This window comes from Onychomys torridus, chromosome 18 (assembly GCF_903995425.1).
Source record: "Onychomys torridus chromosome 18, mOncTor1.1, whole genome shotgun sequence".
Classification (NCBI taxonomy): domain Eukaryota; kingdom Metazoa; phylum Chordata; class Mammalia; order Rodentia; family Cricetidae; genus Onychomys; species Onychomys torridus.
Genome location: NC_050460.1, coordinates 28,603,486 through 28,628,340, shown reverse-complemented (window position 1 = coordinate 28,628,340; position 24,855 = coordinate 28,603,486). Strand labels below are relative to the sequence as shown.

General features: G+C 42.0%; 1 protein-coding gene across 2 annotated transcripts in view; it reads left to right on the top strand.

Annotated features, from left to right (window-relative positions):
• Positions 1-23,535, top strand: part of Bend6 (BEN domain containing 6) — a 65,009-nt gene extending 41,474 nt beyond the window's left edge. Inside the window, exons 4-7 of one of the 2 annotated variants that reach the window (XM_036168237.1) lie at positions 11,547-11,767; positions 12,541-12,733; positions 13,588-13,679; positions 22,711-23,535. In XM_036168237.1, the coding sequence (XP_036024130.1) occupies positions 11,547-11,767; positions 12,541-12,733; positions 13,588-13,679; positions 22,711-22,719 (515 nt within the window). In that variant the 3' untranslated portion in view covers positions 22,720-23,535. Of the gene's footprint in view, positions 1-11,546; positions 11,768-12,540; positions 12,734-13,587; positions 13,708-22,710 lie in introns of both variants that reach the window. The other variant, XM_036168236.1, reaches the window with a different exon arrangement.
• Positions 23,536-24,855: the final 1,320 nt, after the last annotated feature.

The window sequence follows — 24,855 nt, the reverse complement described above, 5'->3', positions numbered from 1 at the left end:
TAAGTAACTAAGATAGTCAGTGGAAAAACTAAGGTCCCCACTGCCATGGAGCCAGTGTTTATGTGTGTACATAGTCATCTGTGTGGAAAGAGAGCCGGGACACAATAAAAAACACAATATAATAAATTATTTAATATTTTAGATAGTGTTAAATCTCATTGAAAAAATAAAGTGGTAAAGAAAGATTGGGATTTAAGGGAGGGGAATGTTTATGATTTTAAATAGCATGGTTATAATTGATCTCCTTGTGAAGCCATGCCTAGGAACTAGAAAGACACCAGAAGATTCAAAATCCAATGCACAGTCCACCTACAGTGTGGATATAGAGCATCCTCAAATAGGTTTGTGGGTTGAAAGCTTCTTTTGTACCTGGTGCTGCTACTAAGAGGTGATTGGCTCAGGGGAACACTAACTTTATCAATTAATTATTCCACTGGCGAATCATACTGAATGGGCTATTCCTGGCTAGTTTTATATCAGCTTGACACAAGCTAGAGCCGTTTGGGAAGAAGAAAACTCAACTGAGAATGTGGAGAGTATGACTTCACCAGATTGGCCAGTGGGCAAGCTTGTGGTGCATGTTCTTGATTGATGATTGATGTAGAAGGCCCAGCCCATTGTGGTTGATGCCACTAACTAGTCAAATGATCCTGGATGATATTAAAAAAACAACGGGGTGAGCAAGCCATAGGGGGCAAGCCAGTAAGCATCACTCCTCCCTGGTCTCTGTTCCTGTTTCTGCCTCCATATTCCTGTCCTGAGTTCTGTCCTGGCTTCTTTTCATAATAGACTTATAAGATATAAGGTGAAATAAGCCCTTTTCTCCCAAAGTTACCTTTGCTCATGATGCTTTCTTATAGCAATAGAAACCCTAGCTAACACAGACTATTAGTGGGTGTGGCCTGGTTGAAGAATGGAGGACACTGAGGCTATGTTTTGAAGGGTGTGTGTGAGCCCTGGTCCTTGCTTTTCTCTGTACTGCCTGGACGCCATGAGGTGAGCAGCTTTTTTCCGCTGTGCCTGTCTGTTCCCATGTTTCTTCAGTGGCCTAAAAGTGACAGGGCCAGCTGGCTGTGGGTGAAAATCTCTGAAACAGTGAGCCAAAAGAAATCTGTCCTCTCTTTAACCTGTTTAAGTCAGATACTTGGTCACAATGACCAAGATTTAACCAACTCAGATTCTAATAAGGGAAGGGTCTGGGAAGAGACCACATGTCATCTCACATGCAGTAAGTTTCTCAGCAACTCTTTAAAGTTAGAATCAGGGCTGTTTGTCAATGGATCCCACTAAGAAGAATAGCAGAATATACATGCCATTGTGGAGCAGCAAATGTGAGCACGCTATGCATGTGTGAAACATTTGAAGCATCCCTGTCCGATACAACTGACAAGCGCATGCCATGCAAAAGGAAGTACATGGTATTCCATTTGTGCAGCCAGGTAACAGTCCACCTAAAAGCCAACTCTTCTAACAAAGGAGATTCGGAAAAGCCTCATAAATCACACTTTTTTCTCAGCACTTAAATATCTCAGAAAGCCAGGCAGTGGTGGCGCTCGCCTGTAATCCCGGCACTCGGGAGGCAAAGGCAGGTGGATCTCTGTGAGTTCCAGGCCAGCCTAGTCTACAGAGCTAGTCCAGGACAGGCTCCAAAACTACAGAGAAACCCTGTCTCAAAAAACCAAAAAATCTCAGAAAGCTTGAGTTAAACATTATAATCCCCTCCCATCTTGAAATGCAACCAAAAGTAAATGGAGAATAAACAGAAGCCCAAGAATCGACCACAAATATAAATGATGTCATTGAAGCTTTAGAAGCTGAAAAGCAGATGATAAGTGACTTGAGCTGGTGAAAAGTGAAAGTTCTCGACATCGTGACTGAGGTTGTGGTGAACAGACTAAACCATGCTGGCAACATGATAAAAGCTACAGGAATTGCCCTTCTGAGGAGGTAAATGCCTGAAAACCAAAGGGAAACCCTGCATGCAGACTCATTCAGAGCACAAATTCATCAGTACACTACCATTTCTGGACCACATCAGAAGACAGGGCTTTCTTTCGAGAGAGGCTGAGCCAGAGCTACGGACTCAGGGACATTTGGCACATCTTAGTAAAAGGAGTGTATGATGATTTTGGAAATTATTCTGGCATAGACTGGTAACATAGTTCAAAGGGTTAATGTATGTGCCACAAGCCTAGTGACCTGAGTTTGATCCCCAGAACCACATGGTGGAAAGAAAGGACTGACCACTGCAAGGCTTTCCTCTGACCTTCATACATGCACTGTGGCACATGTATGCACACATGCATGCATATACACACACAAAATAAATAAAATGTAAAAAAAAAACTAATGCATGAAAACATTCACACATGCACATGCACACACAAAATAAAATAAAGTGTAAAAAACTGATACATGAAAACATTCTAGCATGCATGCACATGCACACACAAAATAAAGTGTAAAAAACTGATACATGAAAACATTCTAGCATGGGAAACAGGAAATAAAGGTGAGGCAGCCATTAGAAGAGAAGTCCACTATGGACAGGTTCTGTGTCCATGAAACAAGAACAGAGCAGTTCTAAAAGTGAATATTCAAAGAACCAGAATGTAGAACCTCAGTAGGCTATCTGGAAGTGAATTAAGAGAATATTATGGATATTAGAGCAAGAAGACAAAGAAAAAAAGAAATAACCATTACTAAGCAAATACAGAATTAGTCCTGACACCCAAACAAGAAACCTTAAGAAACAGAAGGAGTAGAAATTGTTTAAAGAATCCATACAGTGTCTTTCTGGAACTGAAGGGTATGCATTTCTAGATCAAAAGACACCACCTGAAAACAAATACATTTATATACTTGAGCTACAGATGTAGCTCAGTGATAGAGTGCTTAGCCTGCACAGAGCCCCAGGATCAATCCCTTATACCATAAATGAAGATGAATACCTATTTTCCCGTAGTAAATTGTACTCTTGATTATAAATATTGATTAGCAGTTACAAAAATTAATGATTTTAACTTTAATAACATTTACATTAAATTTAGGCGTATTTTTAAACATTTCATGAGATTATATACCACCCGAATCCCCATATAATGAATTAAAATAGTTGCCCAAAGCATTGTGAAATTTCAGACCAAGCATGTCCCAGGCTAAGGACAGGAATCAAAATGGCCTTAGATGACTCACCAGCAATCCTGGAACTTCCCCAGGGGCCAAGCAATATCTTCAACAATCTAAGGGAAATGACTTCATTCTCTGTCATGTGAAACTGTAAACCCAGTAAAAGGGTAATAGAGCAATATTATATAAAATCTCCAAAATACACCCTGCAGACTTTCTACTTTGAGAGCCAAAAGTAGAATGTGCTTCCCCAAAATGAGAGAGTAATCCCAGAAAGGGGAAAAACTATGATACCCAGACAACATGTAAACATGTTATTTGTTAAACCAGCCATCCTGTTAGAGCATGCAGGATGGCGGAGAGAGTGCGGTTTTGTTTGTATGTATGAACTCTGTGTTTCCATGTCAGGGGAAGAATTTAAAGGAGGCTACATTACAATATTACACAGATGAAATACTCTGAATCTGAAAAAAATAAAGAAATAGTTACGAATGTAAATTACAACTGTGTAAAGTTGTAAAGACTAATCCATAATTAACAAGTAAATGGATTGGTGTGAGAGCCTCCAAGAGTAACAGGACCAGGGAGGGCGGTGGAGGAATGCTGGATGTTAATCCTTATCTTATTTAGAGAGTAATAAATCCTTGCCAGTGAGATGGCTCAGCGGATAAAGGCCCTGCCATCTGTCACCTTGGCAATCCTGAGTGTGATCCTTGTAGCCCACATGGTAGAGGAGAATCAATTCCCACAAGTTGTCCTCTGACTTCCACACAGGTGTATACACACACACACACACACACACACACACACACACACACACACACACACTGAGGGGGAGAGATTAAATATATAAAATAAGAATAAATTCCTGGTAGAAAATAGACATCCAATATTTAGAACTACCATTTTTTTAAAGATTTATTTGTTTATTATGTATACAGTGTTCTGCATGCATGTATGCCTGCAGGCCAGAAGAGGGCGCCAGATCTCATTACAGATGGTTGTGAGCCACCATGTGGTTGTTGGGAATTGAACTCAGGACCTCTGGAAGAGCAGCCAGTGCTCTTAACCTCTGAGCCATCTCTCCAGCCCCAGAACTACTATTTTTTTAATTATGTTCTTATATGCCAGAAATTTAGTATGTCCTCAAAAAGAGAGAGAGAGAGAGAGAGAGAGAGAGAGAGAACTAACTCCTATCAATTAAAGTAGCTTTAAGTATCGACTTTTACCCTAGCATAGGTGTGTGGGATGTAAATGAAAACATACAACTGAGAAATGTACAAACCTATATAAACTAGTGTCACAGTCAAAGACAAGAAGAAAGATGCCGGTTCATCCTGAAGAGGCTAGTAGTTTGATTTCTCAATCAAAATGCCAATGATCATTTTGTTGTTTTTGTTTGTTTGTTTGTTTGTTTTTGAATCTCCTGAATGCTGGAATTGCAAGCATGCACCACCACATCCGGCTTATTTGGTGTTGGGGGTCCAGCCTAGGGCTTCATGCATCCTAGGCAAACACTGTATCAACTGAGTGACAGCCAGATCTTATGTTTGCTTTTAATAATTGGCCAAACTACTCCTTAAATCAATCTGAGGGAATAACAGCTTGCACAAGGCTACACAGAGTAGATAGATGGCAGGACAGGTTACCACACAGCTAGAGGTGAGGGACAGTCAAGAGCTAGCCATTCGCCAGGTGGTGGTGGTGCACACCTGTAATCCCAGCACTTGGGAGGCAGAGGCAAGTGGATCTCTATGAGTTCGAGGCCAACCTGGTCTACAGAGCTAGTCCAGAACAGGCTCCAAAGCTACAGAGAAACCCTGTCTTGGAAAAAAAAAAAAAAAAAAAGAGCTAGCCATTCAGTGGGCAGAATGCACATCCTCATAGAGCCTAATCTAAAAATCTAAAAGGATCAGGACCCAGAGCTTAGGAGGATGCATTTGAGGGAGGGCTAATACCATGTTGGTAACCCCAGCTCCGTGTCAGGCTGCTGCTTCTTCCTCTTGAACTGGTTTCCTCCCTGTGTTCTGGTTTTGTCCCTGCAGGTTATAAGCTGGAGAGACTGAGTTACATGTCCTCAAAGTTTTCTCTCAGTCTGGATCTTGCTGCCTGCACCCATTAGAATCTTCAACACATTTTCCTGTCCTTCTGTTTGATGTAGATCTGAAGGCTCACTCAGGCACAGTTGGTTTCTACCAGGTGGGGGTGGTTTCCACCTGACATGACTACTCAGATTCATTGTGTTTTAGGGGACTGCTGAGCCAGAATGCGTGTCTTACCCACCTACTAGCTCGGGTTCTTTTTACCAATTCTTATCATTCGCTCTTTGGTTCTCAGAGGTTCATTTTGCCACAATGGTGGGAGGATGCGTCTTTGGACACACGTTGTTGGCTTTCAGAGTAATAAGTTTTTCCGCTGTATTCTTCTCCTGTTCTTAATGCGAATGTGAACTTTGGCACATACGCCTCAAGAGTATGTTTCTGTCTGTTGTGGTTACCACGCTTCTGCGACACTGCAACTGTCCCATGTTTGGTCTGTAGGAAGCTCCTCCAGCTGTGACCTTTGTCCTGTCTCTGCTGGACTTTCTTGCTTCCTGCTCTGACATTCAAGCATGTCTTCTCCCTGAAGCTCCAGAAAGTCTCATGCTGTGTTTACAATACCTAGCACTGACCTTTTCCATAAGAAACTCTGGGGCTTTTAGTGGCAGCTAATATTTCTGGACCATATCTGGGTGTTAGGAACATCTGCCATTGGGCTCTTTCTTCCAGGTCCACACATGAATAATATTAGGAAACATATGCAACTTTTTTTGTTAGTTATTTTTAGACAGAATCTTGCTAGGTAGCCCAGGTTGGCCCTGAACACAGTGTACTGTGTACTACGCAGGACTGCCTCATACTCACAGTTCTCTTTAGTCTCCTCAGGTCCTAAGATTTTAAATGTATACAACTGCAATTAGATGAGATTACTTAATAAAAAAAAAGATTTATTTTTGTTATTTTTAAAAGTGTGTGTGTGTGTGTGTGTGTGTGTGTGTGTGTGTGTGTGTGTTTATGCACATGAATGCAGGTGCTGGTGAAGGCCAGAAGAGAGTATCAGATTCCTTGTAGATTATCATATGGCCCTTATTGGACCTTACTCAGGTCATCTGGAGACATGGACACAAGACAACCAGAGAAATTTGAACATTGACTAGTTTTCAAATATATTATTTAAGAATTAGTGTTAATTCTTTGGGGCTGTGGCAGTAGTAGTGTAAGTTGATAGTTCAATACAAAAATGTGTAGAGGGGCTGGAGAGATGGATCAGCGGTTAAGAGCACTGCTTGCTCTTCCAAAGGTCCTCAGTTCAATTCCCAGCAACCACATGGTGCCTCACAACCATTTGTAATGAGATCTGGTGCCCTCCTCTGGCCTGCAGGGATACATGCAAACAGAACACTGTATATATAATAAATAAATAAATCTAAAAAAAAATGTGTAGCGGTGTAAAGTGTTTGCCAACTGAATACAAGGGCCAGAGTGTCGATTCCCAGCACTCACAAATGCCAGAAGGGTGTGGCACACAGTTCTTAACGAATGAAAGAAAAGGAGAAAAGTTGAGCAGGCTGTTGCTGACCTGTAAATCCCAACACTTGAAAGATTGAGACAAGAAAAACAGGAGTTCGAGTCCAGCCTCAGCTACATAGTAAGCATGAGGCAGATCAGGGCTACATGAGACCCTATATCATAACAAGTAAAGTAACAACAAAAACATCAGCATCCCATGGTCAGATGTGGGGGTCCTCGTTCCCTCTCAGCCTGTTGGCCACCAAGTCGATGGGACAAGAGGCAGTAGCAGTGACAGGGACAGCTTTGTACTGTGGCCCCTGGGCACCAACAGAGACAGCTCTCCGGGAGACAGACTTCAGTGAATCAACCCCACTTTATTCCAGAGTATAAGGAATATACAGGATTGGGGAGCCTGGGAACAACCCCTAATTAGCATTAAGTGCACACTCCTGTCACAGGTCTTTGTATGTGGCAGTAAGGTCCTATCCAAATGGCTAGAGCACTGGCCTAGTGACTATGAGTGTCATCAAGGGAAGAGTGTTTGGAGGTAGCTGTGACAAGGGTCACCCTTGAGATAAGTCAGGCATCCTGGGCCTAGAGACATCCTCCAGATAAGGCTGGGTAGAGAGCAGGAAGCTTTGCTGGGGAAGGAAGGTGTTTCCATACTTCCAAGCTTAGAGACAGCTTCTAGGCTATGGTACACTGTGACCTCGACCAGCCAGCAATGTCTTCCAACAGTCTGACACATATTTATGAAAGAAATTCAAGTAATCAAAAATCAAACGCACATATATTTAACCTCCTAACAGTTACAATTTATAGTGAACTAAATCTGTGACATTCAAGGAAAGGGGCTTCTGTGACTGACAAGTGTGTAAGTTAGAAAAGTCTTCCTGCAGGGCACTTTAGCAGTATGAGCTGAGTCTTGGAAACATTTGTGCCTGGTGACCTGTTATGCTCTTGGGACTCTTCAGCATCGACATCATCAGATGAAATGTATGTTCTGGGACCAAGTTTATCCAAAAAGAAAAAAAAAAGCATCTTTACAAGATCTTAAAATGTGAGGAAATCATCACAATTATGCCTTCTAATGGCAAATAATTTATCAGTAGGTGAGCTCATTGTTCATCACAGAGTATAAGCTGCAGAGTAGTGGAATACTAGTTAGCAAGAAAAGGTAATCAGGGCTGGTGAGGTGGCTCAGAGGTTAAGAGCACTGGCTGCTTTTCCAGAGGTCTTGAGTTCAGTTCCCAGCACCCACATGGTGGCTCATGCTCCTCGGTAATGAGCTCTGGTGCCCTCTTCTGGTCTGCAGCAGGAGGAATATTAATACATAATAAATAAATAAATAAATCTTTTTTTTTTTTAAAAAAAGGTCATCAATTATTTATACAAACAATGTGATGGATTTTAGAGTATTATGCAGAGCAAAAAGAGAAAAGATTAAAATGAAAAATGGAGGAGGGTATATTTTCAAAGCTGCATCTGTTGAGTTCTAGAACAAACAAGGCTCGTCTATGTCTAAAGAAGTGGGTACCTTTGAAGCAAGGGGTTTTCTTACAAGTTCATGAAGAACTCTCACTGGCTCAAACTCATTCCTTTCACTTACTTCATTTCTTCTTTTGACTTCGTAAATTAAACTTCAAAATCCATGTGTTCCAAGAAGAGCTAATGAAAGAGCAAAACATTGACCCGATAGCCTTAATCAGAAAGAGAGCTGGCCTACAGTGCTGTGTGTCAGCACGGTTCTATGTACAATAGTGAACACCAACAGAGATTCGCAAGTAGAACTGAGAAAGGCATATGCTGATAAACATGGACGACCTTTGTGTTAGAGAAACGAGTAAAGATCCCTGAAGCCTCACTTCGGGTTTGGATTCCCTATTCTCTACCTCCCAGCTCAGGTCCTTCGGGTCTTCAAGTGCGGAGCGTGTGGACCTCTGTCTCTGATGACCTCTCTCCTGCTCTGTGGCCGTTGAATTCCTGCTTCACCCCCAGCTCAGTCTTGAGCTGTACCCTCCCTGGTCTGGACTAGGTCAAATCCCTGTACTAACTGCTTTCACTGTCACTCACCTAGTAGAGGCAGCTCACAGGAGGAGAGAGTTCCTTTGACACACAGCTTGAGAGGGTTAAGTCTGTGGGCAGCTGGTTCTGTTCCTGGGCCTCGAGTGAGTGTATTGTGTGGAGACGCTGCTGCTGTCAGAATAGACAGGAAGCAGAGAGAGCCACGCAGGAATCGGGGACCAGATGGACTGTTCAAAGGCATGTGCTGTGGGACCTTTTCTTCCAGCTAGACCCACCTTCTAAAGTTTCCACAACCAGCTGGGGTCCAGCCATTCAGCAAATGAACCTTCAGTGATGCTTCATAGAAAAGCCACAATATACGTTATCCCTCTTCCTGGCGCTTACACATTTTCATTTCTTTGGGTCTACAAGTTAGCCTCCAGAATGACAAATTTCCCCCCAAGACTTCTGACGCCAACTGTAAAGCTGATAATTTTCCCCAAATCACCCCCACAACTGTAAAGTTGGTAATTTTCCCCAAATCACCCCCACAGCTGTAAAGTTTTCCCCAAATCACCCCCGCCTTCGAGAATTTGATAGACAAAACTCATTGAAACCCATTACAGTCACAGCTGTATTTATTTCGGGGATGGGGGTGGGGATACAAAGTAGACTACAAGAGAAAGAAGGCAGAGGCTAGGCTACAAAGTTGTTGGATGGGCACTTGACTCCACTGTGTGACTGTGGGTAGGATATTGACCCTTAGGAGACTGTGGGTAGGATATTGACCCTTAGGAGACTGTGGGTAGGATATTGACCCTTAGGAGACTGTGAGTAGGATATTGACCCTTAGGAGACTGTGGGAAGGATATTGACCCTTAGGAGACTGTGGGTAGGATATTGACCCTTAGGAGACTGTGAGTAGGATATTGACCCTTAGGAGACTGTGGGAAGGATATTGACCCTTAGGAGACTGTGGGTAGGATATTGACCCTTAGGAAGCCCCACTGTGTGACTGTGGGTAGGATATTGACCCTTAGGAGACTGTGGGTAGGATATTGACCCTTAGGAAGCTCCCCAGAGCTCTGGTGCCCAAAGACTTCTTGAAGCCTCTTCATGTAAGTATGATGGGTTGATTGGTTGCCCGTGTATTTGAACACCATCTCTGTCATACTGTCTGTGTCCAGCCTCTACTTCAGATGGCTGTGTGTGGAAGGCTCCACTCCCGGTGACCTCATTTAAGGATGACTTAACATCATCAGTTGTTGTAAAGATTATAGTTCAGCAATGTGCGTAATAAACTCTTAGGTGTGGTCTCAAGGGTTCACCACCGTTAGCAGACACTCCTGCCACTTAAGGAAAATCCAAGGGTTTGCCTTGTTCAATAAGTAACTGCTGGTTAAGAGGCAGCACACAGGGAATGAGTAAGGTACTCACAGAAGGAACAAGCAAGGAGACTCTCTTCATTAAATTTTCCTGTTGCCTTTGGGACCCTACTCCTCATACTGGGTCGCCTTGCCCAGCCTTAATACATGGGAGGTGCTTGGTCTTACTGCAACTTGATAGGCCGTGTCTTGTTGATACTCACTGGAGACCTGCCCTTTCCTATACAGAAATGGAGGAGGAGTGGATTGGGGGTGGGAACGGAGGGGAGATGGGGAAGGAACTGGGAGGAGACAAGGGAGGGGAAATTGCAGCTGGGATGTAAAAATGAAATAAATTTATTTTAAAATTTTTCCTGTTAACACAGCACCCATGTACTGATTTGGATATGCCATCAGTTGTGTAAAGATTATAGTTCAACAATATGTATAATAAAAATGCTCCCAAAAAAAGAGTTCAGAGTCTTTCCCTCTGTAGCAAGCAGCACCCTCAACCACTGAGTGAGAGGTTAAATAATTGGACAGAGTTCAAAGTCTCTTCCAGCTCCAACAACAAGCTATTTGTCCTTCGGGGGAAAAAAATAAACTATAGCATGAAACTTGGAATATTTAAGTTTTTTTGTTGTTGTGGTTGGTTTTTTTTGTTGTTGTTGTTTTGTTTTGTTTTCCGAGACAGGGTTTCTCTGTGTAGCTTTGTGCCTTTCCTGGAACTCACTTGGTAGCCCAGGCTGGCCTCGAACTCAGAGAGATTCACCTGGCTCTGCCTCCCGAGTGCTGGGATTAAAGGCGTGCGCCACCACCGCCCAGTCTGGAATATTTAAGTTTTTAAGAAAAACAAAAAAAAGAGTAGTCAATTGGTCCCCAAAGCTCATCTTTGGTATATGACAACATAGATTTGAGTCATAGAACTGAAAGTTTATTAGTTCGTGGGAATTTGGCTCCTTGCCTAAACAATCACAATTTTTTTTTAAAAATCCATGGTTAATTGTGTCTTGGCCCTTAGATTGCCTTGTATGGGTCTGTAGGATGTGACTGATAACAGTGTCAGTTATGTCTCTACCCAGAGCTTCAGTGCCCTCAAATCACAGTCCTAGCAGAGAAGAATCAACTTTCAAAATATTGGTTTTGGCTTGTTTTGTTTTGTTTGAGACAGAGTCTCTCTGTGTATCCCTGGCTGTCCTAGAACTCTCTCTGTAGTCCAGGCTGGCCTTGAACTCAGAGATCCATCTGCCTCTGTCCCCGGAATGCTGGGATTAATTAAAAGCATGTGCCACCACTGCCTGGCTGAAACATTGTTTGTAATTCAAAGTGATGCATAGACATTCGAATATAGCCAACATTTCAGAGCTCATTATCCAGTAGATTATTACAAGAAGTAAAATGTTCTAAACACATTTGCAACACACACATACTAAAAAAACATGCAAATGCCGCTGCTCCTAATGTGTTTGTGACATGCTGCTTTCCCTTGTCATTTTAGTGTTACCACAGGCTGTCACCCAATTTGAAGAACTGGTGGGAATGGCAGAGACCCTGCTTAAGGGCGGAGGAGTGGCGTCCACACCAGCATCTACCCTCTGGAGAGCAACAAACAACTCCTCCCCAGACTCCTTTGCTTCTCTGTGCAGTAATTCCAACTCCAGTTCCAGCTCCCCAAGTTCCCTGAAGGCTGAGGAAGAGCAGCATCCTGGTGAGAAGCAGGTAGGCTGGAATACTGCTCCCTCTGCTTCTCTGGAAACATCTGTGTGCAAGCAGGAGTGTTCTCTATGGGAGACTCCAAAAAGGAGTCTGTTTCCTGCTCCTTTGAGTCACAGTTGTAGAGTTTGGTTTCTAGTGGTTGTAGAAATGAATTTCCCATTTCTTTCCTGGCTGCAGATGGGTTATCCCTGTTTCTAAAACCCCTAATGCTTAGCTTAGGGCTCCGTGCACCATCTCACTTCATGCTGGCTTAGGGCTCCGTGCACCATCTCCCACTCAAGTGCCTCACTTCACATCTTTCCTCCTGTTCCCCCCCCCACCCCGTTTTGGCCTCCTCTTCTACCCACATCATCGGCTTTTAAGGGCTCATTGAGCCAACCTAACTGATGCAGAATAATCTCCCATCTCAAAATGCTTAACTCTCACTACATTTGTAAATCTCCAGTGAGGTAACATATCCACAGGAACCAGAGGTTAGGAGGGGGCATCTTCTGAGAGCCATGGTTCTCCCAAATGTAAGTAGGATAGGTTGATCTTACAGCATCACGTTTAGAACACCTGAGAAAAATTTACATATATTCCAAGAAAATACCTCTTAAAGGCTGACAGACATGTCAAATACTACTATTTCCTCTACTGAAATGTAAAATATACACTAAAAGTACAAACTACCACCTTAAAAGTGCTGGTGTTTTGTGGTTTGTCTTAATTAGTATTTCTGTTTCTCCAGGTATCATCTCTGTTTCTAATCTCAGTTATCATTTTTTTTTTTTTAGTTCAAGATTGAAAAATGGCAGATTGCCCGTTGTAATAGGAGCAAGCCTCAGAAATTTATTAACGACTTAATGCAAGTACTTTACACAAATGAATACATGGCCACACACAGTCTGACTGGAGCAAAATCCTCCACTTCAAGAGACAAAGTTGTAAAACCAGCTATGAACCAGAATGAAGTTCAAGAAATCATAGGTGATCACTGGATTGCGCTGTATTTTCACATGACCACTTTTTCCATTAAGGCGGTTATTAAATCTGGGCATGGTGGTGCATCCTTGACATCTCAGAGCTTGGGAGACACAGGTGGGAGGCTCAGGAGCGGGGTGTCATTCTGGCTGCACAGCAGTCAGCCTAGGCTGCATGAGACTTTATCTCAAAAAGAAAACCAAATGGATGTCCAACCAAAAGTAAAGTGTCTATAACTGAGAAGTTTGAATTAATAAAAATCAAAGCTTCGAGAAATGGCAACTTGGCCATTTCCAAATTTTAGTAATAAATTGTATTGTCCTCTCTTTCTTAGTTATATCCCTCGGTTATTGTTTGTTTCTAGAAAGAGATCATTTTAACCACATAGTTTTAAACTATGTGAACTGCCTTAAAAACAATGGTCTACCTTTCCCAGTTTTTATTTTGTTTTGGTTTTGCAAACATAAAAAAAAAAAAAATGTAGAGCACCTCTGACAAAGCTCTCTATATAACTAAGATCACTCTTAGTTAACAAGTGATCTATTTATTTTGACTAATGTTAGAAATGAATAAGAATCAACCCATGGCAACTTGGTGCAAAAAGCATGGAGTTGGTAGCAAATAGAAGAGTTAAAGCTGAATGATGTCACAGGAAGGCAAGCACACATGATGTGTTTATAATATCGCCTTTCTGTTAGCTTTTGCTATGCTTTGAAAACCCGACTATGGTCATCTGCTTGCATAGGTCATGATGATTTGGGCTACTTTTGGAAATCTGAGGCAAAGCTGTGTTTTGCCTCTGTTCATAGGATGCGAACTCCTCACAGAGTGCTCTTGTGTGTGGCTGTGATCTTTTGCAGGAATAACAAAGCAGGTATTTCCCAACGCAGATGATGTTTCAATTCGAAGGATGATAGGACAGAAACTGAATAACTGCACCAAGAAGCCGAATGTGAGCAAAACTCTTAACTCTCAGGATAGTAAGTAGATCCGAATGGTATGTCTTTCAAATGTTCACGCTCTTCCACGGAACAAACTCTCTTCTGCTGCTGTCTGTGGACTGGCATTTTCCAGATGCTTAGCTGGGGGACACTAGTGCCCCTGTGGGTATGAGGAGGACCGACGAAGGATCTAAATTTGGGAAGTGCTGAGTTCTGTCAGAAGGGTGTCTCATCCCTGGCTGAACCTCTAAGATACTGGGATGGGTATTGGTAGGTATTAAAATCTGTAGTTACAGTTTAATGGTTTTTTGGTTTGGTTTGGTTTGGTTTGGTTTGGTTTGGTTTGGTTTTTTAAGTAAGGCATTGCCCCATGCAAATATGTGAAGTGAGATTTTGGCCACTCCAGCTTTGCAGTGAATCTTTCTGCTGTAATTTATATTTGATATACCCCACAAAGGCCCATGAGGTAAAGGCTTTGTCTTCTGGTTAGTGCTTTGGGAGATGTTAGGAACTCTGGGAGTTTGGGCCGTATGGGAGCTCTGCTGGTTATTGAGGTGTGCCTTTGAAGAAGACTGAGAGATCCTGATCTCTTCCTCTTCCTTTTTTGCCCCTTCTTTCCATGAGGTGATTCACCACACACTCCCCTGGTACTGTGCCTCACCACAGGCCCAGGAGCCATGGGGCCAATCCATCATGGACTGAAATGTCCACAACTAAGAGACAAAATGGACCTTTTCTCCCCATAAATTGACTGCCCCGATAGTTGTCATAGTAACTAATACACTCTCCACTATTTTCATGGAAAAAATGTGAAGATAAAATACACACGCTGTACTGTTCATGTTTTCATTGACTCATGGAGGTGTGTAGAACCAACATTATAGTAAGGTTCATTTGACATAGAAAAGTTCCCCCTCTTTTAATTTACATCTATTTAGTGTGCATGTACACACATGCACATGATCCCATGTGCCCACCATGAGGGAACAATTTATGAGAGTCCTGTCACTGTCTGGGTTCTGGGGATTGAACTTGGGCGGTTTGATTTGGCAGCAAGCACCTTTACCTCCTCACTCACCTCTCCATTCTACCCCCTCTTTTCTAACCCTCTATTTTCATTTGGGGCAATTCTGAGGATCGAATCTGGGCCTTGCACATGATAGGCAAGTGCCACACCACTGATGTAACCCTCAACTTCTCTTCTGTCTTTGACTATTTTTGCCTGTTCTTTGCCCAAATGACACCTTTTATATGCCTTTGCCTGCCTTCATTCCTTGTGACTGTATTTCACAGGGGATATGGAACTGTATATACTGTGGTAACTCCATCTCCTGCCTATGGCTATCCCCCCATTATCCTTGTGGGTCTTGTTTCTACTTGATTACACAATAAGGCCATCTCTGATAACAGTAAGCTTTTTTTCCCTAAAAACAGACAAAAAAAAACCCAAAAAACAAACAAACAAAAAAACCACCTACATATAATAGCAGCAGTGGGGTTGTATCTTTTAGCTCACACACACTAGTAGATTATCTTGAAGAATTATAGCAAGTAAAGATATCTGTCTCCTTTTTATCCCTTGAGTGTTTATAACTTTCACTATGTTGTGAATTTTATCTCTTTCTAACTGTGAAATTATTGCATATGCGTGCCCCAGAACTTCTCATTTTGACCTCGGGTGACTTAGTATTTTAGTTAGGGTTTTATTGCTATGAAGAGACAACGTGACCACGGCAACTCTTATAAAGGAAAACATTTAATTGAGTTGGCTTGTTACAGTTCAGAGATTTAGTCCATTATCATCATGAGGTGGAGCATGGTAACATGCAGGCAGACATGGTGCTGGAGAAGGAGCTGAGAATTTTACATCTTGATCTGCAGGCAACAGGTGGAGATTGCCACACTGGGCATAGATAGCTTGAGCATATAAGACCTCAAAGCCCGCCTCCACAGTGACACACTTCCTCCAACAAGGCCACACCTCCTAATAGTGCCACTCCCTATGAGCCAAGCATTCAAACACATGAGTCTGTGGGGAGCATTCCTATTCAAACCATGACACTTGGTTTCCCTGGTGTATAACAACTAAGTTTCTTCTAAATGCTACATACCCAGCTCTTGAAGTTTGTATAGTTCTCTTTTGGAGCACATTATTATATTTCAGAATTTTGTAAAGGACTTTAATGCTCCATTCTATGCCATTTTAATACCATAAACTGCCAAGCAGAGACACAACATACATCCTTGACTGTAGCAGCCACCAAAGAGAACGAACATTAGGCAATTTTTAGATCAGTTCTGCTTGTGCTTGCCAATAATACTGTGATTATGTCACCATGGTCTGCATTAATGCCAATCAAACCAAAGGAGCAGGACATAGTGCTTTGTGCCTGTCATCCAGCAAACAGGAGGTTCTTGAATTTTAATCTAGCTGGGGCTCCATAGTGCTAGACCACGCTGGCCTTTAAGGTAAGACCTTGTCTCATCAAAATTGAAATAAATGACAGATGTTGTTTGATGAGCAAAATCTGTTCTTTTGTCCCCTGGAATTGGAAATCAGCACTAGAATGGGAACTTTATTTAAAATAGGAGAAATCCTTTATTTGAAGTCATTCATATTACGTCCTCAAAACTTGGGAAAAGATGCTGCTGGGAAAGAGGATCACACCAGACGTTTTTTTTTGGTACCCACTTGTTGAATTAGCCACAGCACCATCTACTGGAATGCCTCTGTAATTTTCTTTTCTGGGTCCTGGTTTAAATCACAGGAACCTAAATGTGCCAGCATTTACTTAGACAAACTGTAGCCCTGCCCTGCCTCACACCCCAACATCCGAAGTATTCTTCAAGAAAAGACTGTGATGGCCATTCTTGGTAGTAAACTCGACCACATATGGAATTAACTAACACCCACGCAGCTGGATCCACCTTTGAGGGACTTTTTCTCAATTGAATCATTTGAGATGGGAAGACCCACCTTATATCTGGGCCACACCTTCCTGTGGCAGCCTATGTGTTTGTTTGTTTTTTTAAAGATTTATTTATTTATTATGTATACAGAAGAGGGCGCCAGATCTCATTACAGATGGTTGTGAGCCACCATGTGGTTGCTGGGAATTGAACTCAGGACCTCTAGAAGAGCAGTCAGTGCTCTTAACCTCTGAGCCATCTCTCCAGCCCCTGTGGCAGCCTATGTAAAGGGCATGGAAGAAGGAAGCTCTTTGCCTGCTTGCCCTCACTCTCAATGGCATGTTCATCTTTTCACTGGCATTACAGACTACGTTTTTGGAATTCCAATGTAGGCTAAAGACCAGCTGAGCCATCCACCCTTGTAGATGGAACAACTATTGGATTCTTGGACTTTCAGTTGGACAGACATTGTTGGACTAGCTGGACCACAACCTGTAAGCCATTCTAATAAATATATATATATATATATATATATATATATATATATATATATTCATTCATTCATTCATTCATTCATTCATTCATTCATTCTATCAGATCTGTTCCTCTGGAACCCTAACACAATGACTTTGCTAGCATTCTCATCAACAGAAAAATTCAGATGTCTACAATTTCTAGGCTATAACAGCCGGACATTCTCTCTGTCTGGCTGTGCTTGGCTTCCAGGACAGAGTTCAGGTTGTCGATGGTTGATGTGATTTGAAAGGATAGCTACTTTCCAGCTAAGTTTAATTTCTTTGAGAGGAAAAGCTAAATCCTGTCTTCCTTTTGAAAAATTCGTTTGTTCTCATCCCATGAGTGCCCTCTAGCGGCCTACTTGCACATTGCTAAGAGCTCACAGATAACAACCTCATGAAGACCTTTTCCTAGTTCTCATTTGTTTCTTACGTGAGCTAGAGAATGTTTGATCTATAAGGACTGAAGAATCTTAGGCTATCACTTCTGTACCATCTAAAGGCCCAAGCGCCTTCTCTTGAATTTCTCAAAGCTGTCTGTCTCTAACGGGATATTTCTTATGCTTACGTTATAACAACAATGATTTCATACCATGTTGTTTAAACAGAGGGTCAGAGGTTATTTTGTCTTCTTGCTCCCATCGGAAGATGTTTTGAAGCATCTGGGGGTCTTTTGGCTTTCACATCTGGGTATGACCGCTAGCATTTAGCAGCGAGCAGTGCCGCCACACAGCCTACAATTCATAGGAAAGCCTCTCAACCAAAGCAACAAGCAAAGATCCTCCCATGTCAACACTGAAGCTAAGAAACCCTTGTGAATACTACCGTCTCATCTGCAAATAAAGATGTTTTGATTTCTTCCCTCCATGTGTGTCCCTTGGTCTCCGTCAATTGTCCTATCTCTCTAAGACTGCAAGTGCTGTATTGGAGAGGTGTGGACAGAGCGGACAGCCTTGCCTTGTTCCTGATTTTAGTAGAATTGCTTTGAGTTTCTCTCCTGTTAAGTTGATGTTTGCTATGGCTTGCTATAAAATGCCTTTTATATATTTAGGTCTGTCTCTTGTAGCCCTAGTCTTTCCAGGACTTTTATCATGAAGGGGTGTTGGATTTTATCACAGGCCTTTTCTGCATCTAATGAGATGATCATATGGGTTTGTTGTTTTTTTTTTTTTTTCAGTCTCTTTATATGGGAGATTACATTTATCGATTTACATATGTTGAACCATCCCTGCATCTCTGGGATGAAGCCTACTTGATCTTGGTGAATGATTTTTTTTTAATGTGTTCTTGGATTCCGTTTGCAAGTATTTTGTTGAGAATTTGTGAGTCTACTATGTTCATGAGGGAAACTGGTCTGTAATTCTTTCTTTGCTAGGTTTATTTAGTTTAAGTATTAGAGTATTTGTAGCGTCATAAAAAGAGTTGGGCGATATTCCTTCTGTTTCTCTATTGCAGACTAATTTGAGGAATATTAAGGTTAACTCTTCTCTGGTAGAATTCTGTGTAAAACCACCTCGCCCTAGACTTTTTTTGGTATGGAAACTTTTAATGACTGCTTCTCTGTTCACTGGGGATATATTTGAATTGCTCATATGATCCAGATTTAACTTTGGTTAGGTGGTATATGGAGAAAATTATCCATTTCTTCTAGATTTTTCCATTTGGTGGAGTATGTGTTTTTAAAGTATGTCCTTATGATTCTCTGGATTTCCTCAGTGACTTTTATGTTCCCTTTTTGTTTCTAATTTTGTTAACCTGGGTCTTCTTTCTCCACCTTTTAGTTAATTTGGATAAGGTTTTGTCAGTTTTATTGTTTTTTTTTTTTTTTTTATCAAAGAACCAACTCTTTGTTTCATTGATTCTTTGTAAGTTTTTCTATTATATTGATTTCATCGCTGTTTCATTATCTCTTGCTTTCTACTCCTTTTGGGTGTGATTTCTTCTTTCTGTCCTAGAGTTTTCAAGTGTGCTGTTAAGATACTAATATGATATCTCTCTGACTTTTTTTTTTTTCTTTTTGGCTTTTTGAGACAGGGTTTCCCTGTGTAGCTTTGGAACCTGTCCTGGAACTCACTCTGTAGCCCAGGCTGGCCTTGAACTCACAGAGATCTGCCTGGCTCTGCCTCCCAAGTGCCAGGATTAAAGGCATGTGCCACCGCCGCCCAGCTCTCTCCAACTTTTTAATGTAAACACTTAGTGCATTGAATGTGCCCCTTAGAACCACCTTCATTGTGTCCCATAAGTTTGAGTATGTTGTGTTTTCATTTTCATTCAATTCAGAAAGTTTTTTATTTTTTTCCTAATTTCTGTCTTGAAGTTTTTCATTCAGTAAAGAGTTGTTCAGATTCCATGATTTTGTAAGATTTCTGTTTTTTTTCTATTGTTGTTCAGCTTGAATCCATAGTGGTCAGCTAAGATGCAGGGTGTTATTTCGATTTTTTTTTTAATCTGTTGAGGCTTGCTTTGTGTCCAAGTATGAGGCCAATTTTGGAAAAAAAAAAAAAAATCTCATGAGCCGCTGAGAAGAAGGTATATTATTTTGTGTTTGTGGTGAAATATACTGTAAATATCTGGCAGGTCCATTTGGTTTGTGTCTGCTCCACCATTTTTCTGCTTAGTTCTTGTCTGGATGACCTGTGTGTTGGCAAGAAAGACCGCTGTCCTTATCACCGTGTGAGGGTCAGTATGTGATTTAAGCTGTAGTCATGTTTCTTTTACGCCCAGCAGTGCCCTTGTGTTTGGTACACAGATATTAAGAATTTCAATATCCTGTTGATGGATTTTCCTTCCCTGTCTCTTCTGATTAGTTTTATTTGAAGTCTATTTTGTCACATATTAAAATGACTATACCAGCCTGCTTCTTAGGTCCATTTGCTTGGAATACCTTTTTTCCAACCTTTACCCTGAGATAATGTCTATCCATGATGTTGAGGTGTGTTTCTTGGATACAGCAGAAGGATGGGTCCTGTTTTCACATCCACGCTGTTAGTCTGTACCTTTTTAAGTTTTTTTAAATTTTTTATTTTTGGTTTTTTGAGACAGGGTTTCTCTGTGTAACTTTGGAGCCTTTCCTAGAACTCGCTCTGTAGCCCAGCCTCGAACTCACAAAGATCCGCCTGGCTCTACCTCCCAAGTGCTGGGATTAAAGGCGTGTGCCACCACCTCCCGGCTAGTCTGTACCTTTTTATTGGGGAATTGAGACCATTGATATTGAGAGATATAAACAACCAATGATTGTTGATTTGCTGTTATTTACACAGGCTGTTTTAAGGTCTTTTTCTTGTGCTTCAGCTTTGTTGGAATATTCAGGGCCTTCTGTGTTAGGACTGCTGGCCTGTAGTGGCAACATACTGTCCTGGCTATGATTGATTGTTTTTTGCACTGGGGTCTAGGCATCTGGGTTTGGGATGATTGTAATTCTAGGGACTGATATCTGGTCTGGTCTTTGCTGAGTGGCTGTTTTGTTCTTTGGTTTCTGTTGCCTCTTCTGGTTCTTAGGAGAGTTTGGTGGCTGTGGGTGGCCTGGTAAGGGAAAGCTTCTGAGATCCTGCTAGGTGTAGCCTCTGGGGGGCCTGATTAGGATGTGTTTCTTGCCTCTTCCTATTCCATGATGTCCTCATCTATCATGGTATCTTCCTCCCTGCCCTCCCACTCTGTCCCTGTTCCAGCTTGACCCTCCCATTTCCCTATGTTCTTATCCCCCACTCCTCGCCCTCCGCCTCCCACCCACACACCCTGTCCGCTCATGTAGATCTCATCCACTTCTCCTTCCCAGGGTCATCCATGTGTCCTTCCTAGGGTCTTTTCTGTTAGCTAGCCTCTCTGGAGCTGTGGGTTGCAGTCTGGCCACCCCTGCCCTCACATTTAGTATCCACTTAGGAGTACATACTATGTTTGTCCTTCTGAGTCTGGGTTACCTCATTCAAGATGGTATTTTCTAGTTCCATCCATTTGCCTGCAAATTTCATGATATCATTGTTTTTTACTGTTGAGTAGTACTCCATTGTGTATATGTGCCACATTTTCTTTATCCATTCTTCAGTTGAGGGGCATCTAGGTGGTTTCCTTGTTCTGGATATTACAAATAATGCTGATATGAACATAGTTGAGCATGTGTTCTTGTGGTAAGATTGAGCATTCCTTGGGTAACCCACAAGGATAATCCCACCTTGGTGTGCTGGCAGTGGTCCAGAGGGTGCCTGGACCAGTCTACTCTGGTGACCGGTCCAGCAAATAACCCAGCTGTCATCATAGAGCCTTTGTCCAGTGACTGATGGAGGCAGATGCAGAGATCCACAGCCAGGCACCAGGCTGAGCTCCGGGAATCCAATTGATGAGAGAGAGGAGGGATTCTACAGGTGAGGGAATATGGAGATCATGATGGGAGGACATGCAGAGATGACTAACCACACTAGTGGAAGCCCATTAACTGTGGACTGGTGGCTGTGGAGCCCCCATGGGACTAGACTAGGCACTCTGGATACAGAAGACAGTTTTTTTGGCTCAAACTGTTTGGGGGGCACCCAGGCAGGGGGATCGGGATCTGTCCCTGGAACATGGGCAGGTTTCTGGGAATCCAGTGCCTGTGGTGTGACGCCTTGCACAGCCTTGGTGCAGTAGGAAGGAGCTTGGACCTGCCTAGGCTGAGTGTGCTGGGCTAACTCCCCATGGGAGACCTTGATTTGAGGGATGTGGGGATGCAGGGTGGCTTGAGAGAGAGGGCTGGAGTTGGGAGGAGGGAAGGAGAGGGGATCTGTGGGTGGTATGTGAAGTGAGTAGAAAATTTCTTAATAAAGAAAAATTTTTAAATGTATGTGTTTTTGTATTGGGAGCTGACATTTAGAGATAGAGATTGGCTAGGAGAGGGAGCCTAAAGGGTCCGCAGGAGAAAAAGCAGGGTGTGTTACCTGGATCTGTTTAGTCCCCTTGGGATCAGAGAATGAGGAGAGTGTGCTACAGAGCTGGGAATTAGAAGGGGGGTGTATAATTGGGTTGGAGGAGGAGAGGAGGGGGAGTGAGGATCTGAAGGTGGACCCCCTGCTTCTCTGGCAGAGGCCAGCAGGTTCCCAGGGAACGCCTGAGGGACTGGGAGGGTGACACAAAGGGACAGGGTGGTGAGGTAGGCTGTAGGAGATCTGTGTGATCTGCTGGAGATGGGAGCAGAGAGGAAGGGGAGGCCACAGCAGATGGTCTGCAACAGCTGGAGGTGAGATTGAGGGATTCCATTTGGAGGCAGCGTGGGGGGACAGGGGAGGTGTCCCCTACCTGTTTCCTTCTCTTCTGGGTTTTGAATCAGGTAAACCAGGTTTGGAGAACTGCTAACCAATAAGTAACCAATAAACATCACTGAAGCATGTTATACAGAATTGTTGGTAATTTTGTTTACATGCTTCATTGGTATAGGGAATTCATTTTACCTTGTTTTAAATTTAGCTAATACAATTTAATCGTCTCAAATAAAAATTAATATAAAATACTTTAACTGTTTCCTATGCTGGAATTCCTCTAAATGAACTATAAAACAATTGACAGGACATCTCAATAACAATAGTTCTTATCTTTAACACAAATTTGCACCTCTTTGAAATGTGCTTTTTTTTTTTTATTATTACTCCAGGTGTCTTAAAATAAAGCATGTTTGGTTTTACATCAAACACTGGATTTTGCTGGAGAACGGGAGACACATCAGAGACCGCTGTCTGGCGTCTGTGGTACCCATGACCTTCCTGGTTGGAGAAGCTGCATGCAGAGTCCATACGACTCACTAGTGATGCATCAAACCAGAGAATGCCCATCAAACAAGCATGCAATATGGTTTCTTTGGAAATATGCATTTCTCACGGCCCCCAATACTTCCCTGTACAACTAACTTAAGATAATAGAAACTCTTATCGTAGCAACGAAAACATCTTCCCTCCAGATCAGTCCCTGTCCTCCACAAACATGGAGCGTTATTACTATCAGTGATTCCCCGGTTACGCTGTTTGTTTTTTGGATTTAGCAAACACATGTTTGGTAAAAGTATGATTGAAATAATGCATGTTTACAAATGCAAAAGAAATAAAGTGAGCCTCAGCGATGAGTCTCAGTAAGTAATGATGATGTAACATTAAAGTGAAATAGGATTATGGGGAAAAAATAACAAAAACATAAAAGTCTTTTCAATATTAAACTTTCCCAGCACAATCCTAAAAAGCCCCAAATCCAATTTTTGTTTGTTAAAATGATGCACCGATTTTTATAATAGACTCTTAGTTTGCAAAGCAGACATTACCTCTCAATATTTATTGCCCAAAGTGTACTAGATACAGATGTGTAATGTTAAACAGCAATATCACCTAAAGTGCACGCAGGACATAACATCATGTTTGATCAGCTGTGATGCAGGACTGCTTATTTTTTTATTTTTTTTATTTTATATTTTTTTTTTGCCAGAACTGAGGACCAAACCCAGGGCCTTGTGCTTGCTAGGCAAGCACTCTACCACTGAGCTAAATCCCCATCCCCAAGACTGCTTAATTTTAATGTGTTTATTTCCACTGTCACAGAAGGAAAATGAATTGAAAAAAGTAATACTGGTTTAATAATGGCACAGAAAAATGTCATTTTGTAAATCAACAGAAGATAAAATATTCTTCAAAGACTTTTCACTTGACAGCAGATCACCTGACTACTTTGCAATGTGAAGCTATGTTTCTTTCCCTTCCTGCCTTCCTTTTTTTTAGGCAGGATTTCTCTGTGTAGCTCTGCTTGTCCTGGAACAAATTCTGTAGACAGGATAGCCTTGAATGCAGAGATCCACCTGCCTCTGCCTCCCAGATGCTGGGATTGAAGGTGTTGGTGAAACTCTGCTTCCTAAGTGTGTAAAGGGGTGTTGAAGCTTGGAGAGGGGGATTCCTGGAGTGCAGTGTAGTGGACCCAGGGAGGACTCTGTCAGGGTTGCTTGATAACAGTGCAGTTGTACAAAACAGATCTTCTCAATGAAACAATTATGCAACATTTGCTACTTTTAATTAAATAAAATTTAACTCCATTGAAAACTAATGCACTTGCTTATTGTTTTTTTTTTATTTCATGATGTATTACATTCAGATCAAAACAAATTTTACTCTTTTAAACTTCAGAGTATAAATCATCTGATGCTCTGAATGAAGTTGGCTCTTGTGTGAGATTTTAGACCACCTCATTTGTTGGCTCCATTCTCCCAGGTCCCACCACCTCTGGAGGGATAAACTAGTGGCACCCAAACAGGGACCTAAAGTTGGCTACAAGATAACACTGTGGAACCTCACAGAAGGAGGTGAGTGAGAACAATGGGGCAGGAACCATGGAAGGCTTTGCCTTAGGTTGAGCTATTGCATCATTTTTTAAAGAAAGAAGGAACACAGGTATCAAAATCACAGTTATTGGATTGCTTGCCAGTTATTTATGATTACAGTCTCTGGCTTCCAGGAGAAGGAACTTTAGATGAAGAAGTATGGGACAGAGTCAGAAACTGAGTATTGAAAAGGCATATAAAGGGGTCGGGAGGGAGATACCCATTCAATTTCGGGTCACTTGGCCATTAATCAGACTGTTATCAAAAATACTTAAGATAAAGAGGCTATTAATCATGAAGAAGAGATGATTAATTCCTTGAATGAATATAAACTGGATGATCAAACCTTCAAATTGGTAAAAGAGGCAAAAAAGATCCCCCCCCACCACCACCACCCCAGTCAGGAAAATTAGGAAGTAGTCACCAACATCTATGCTGGGCAGT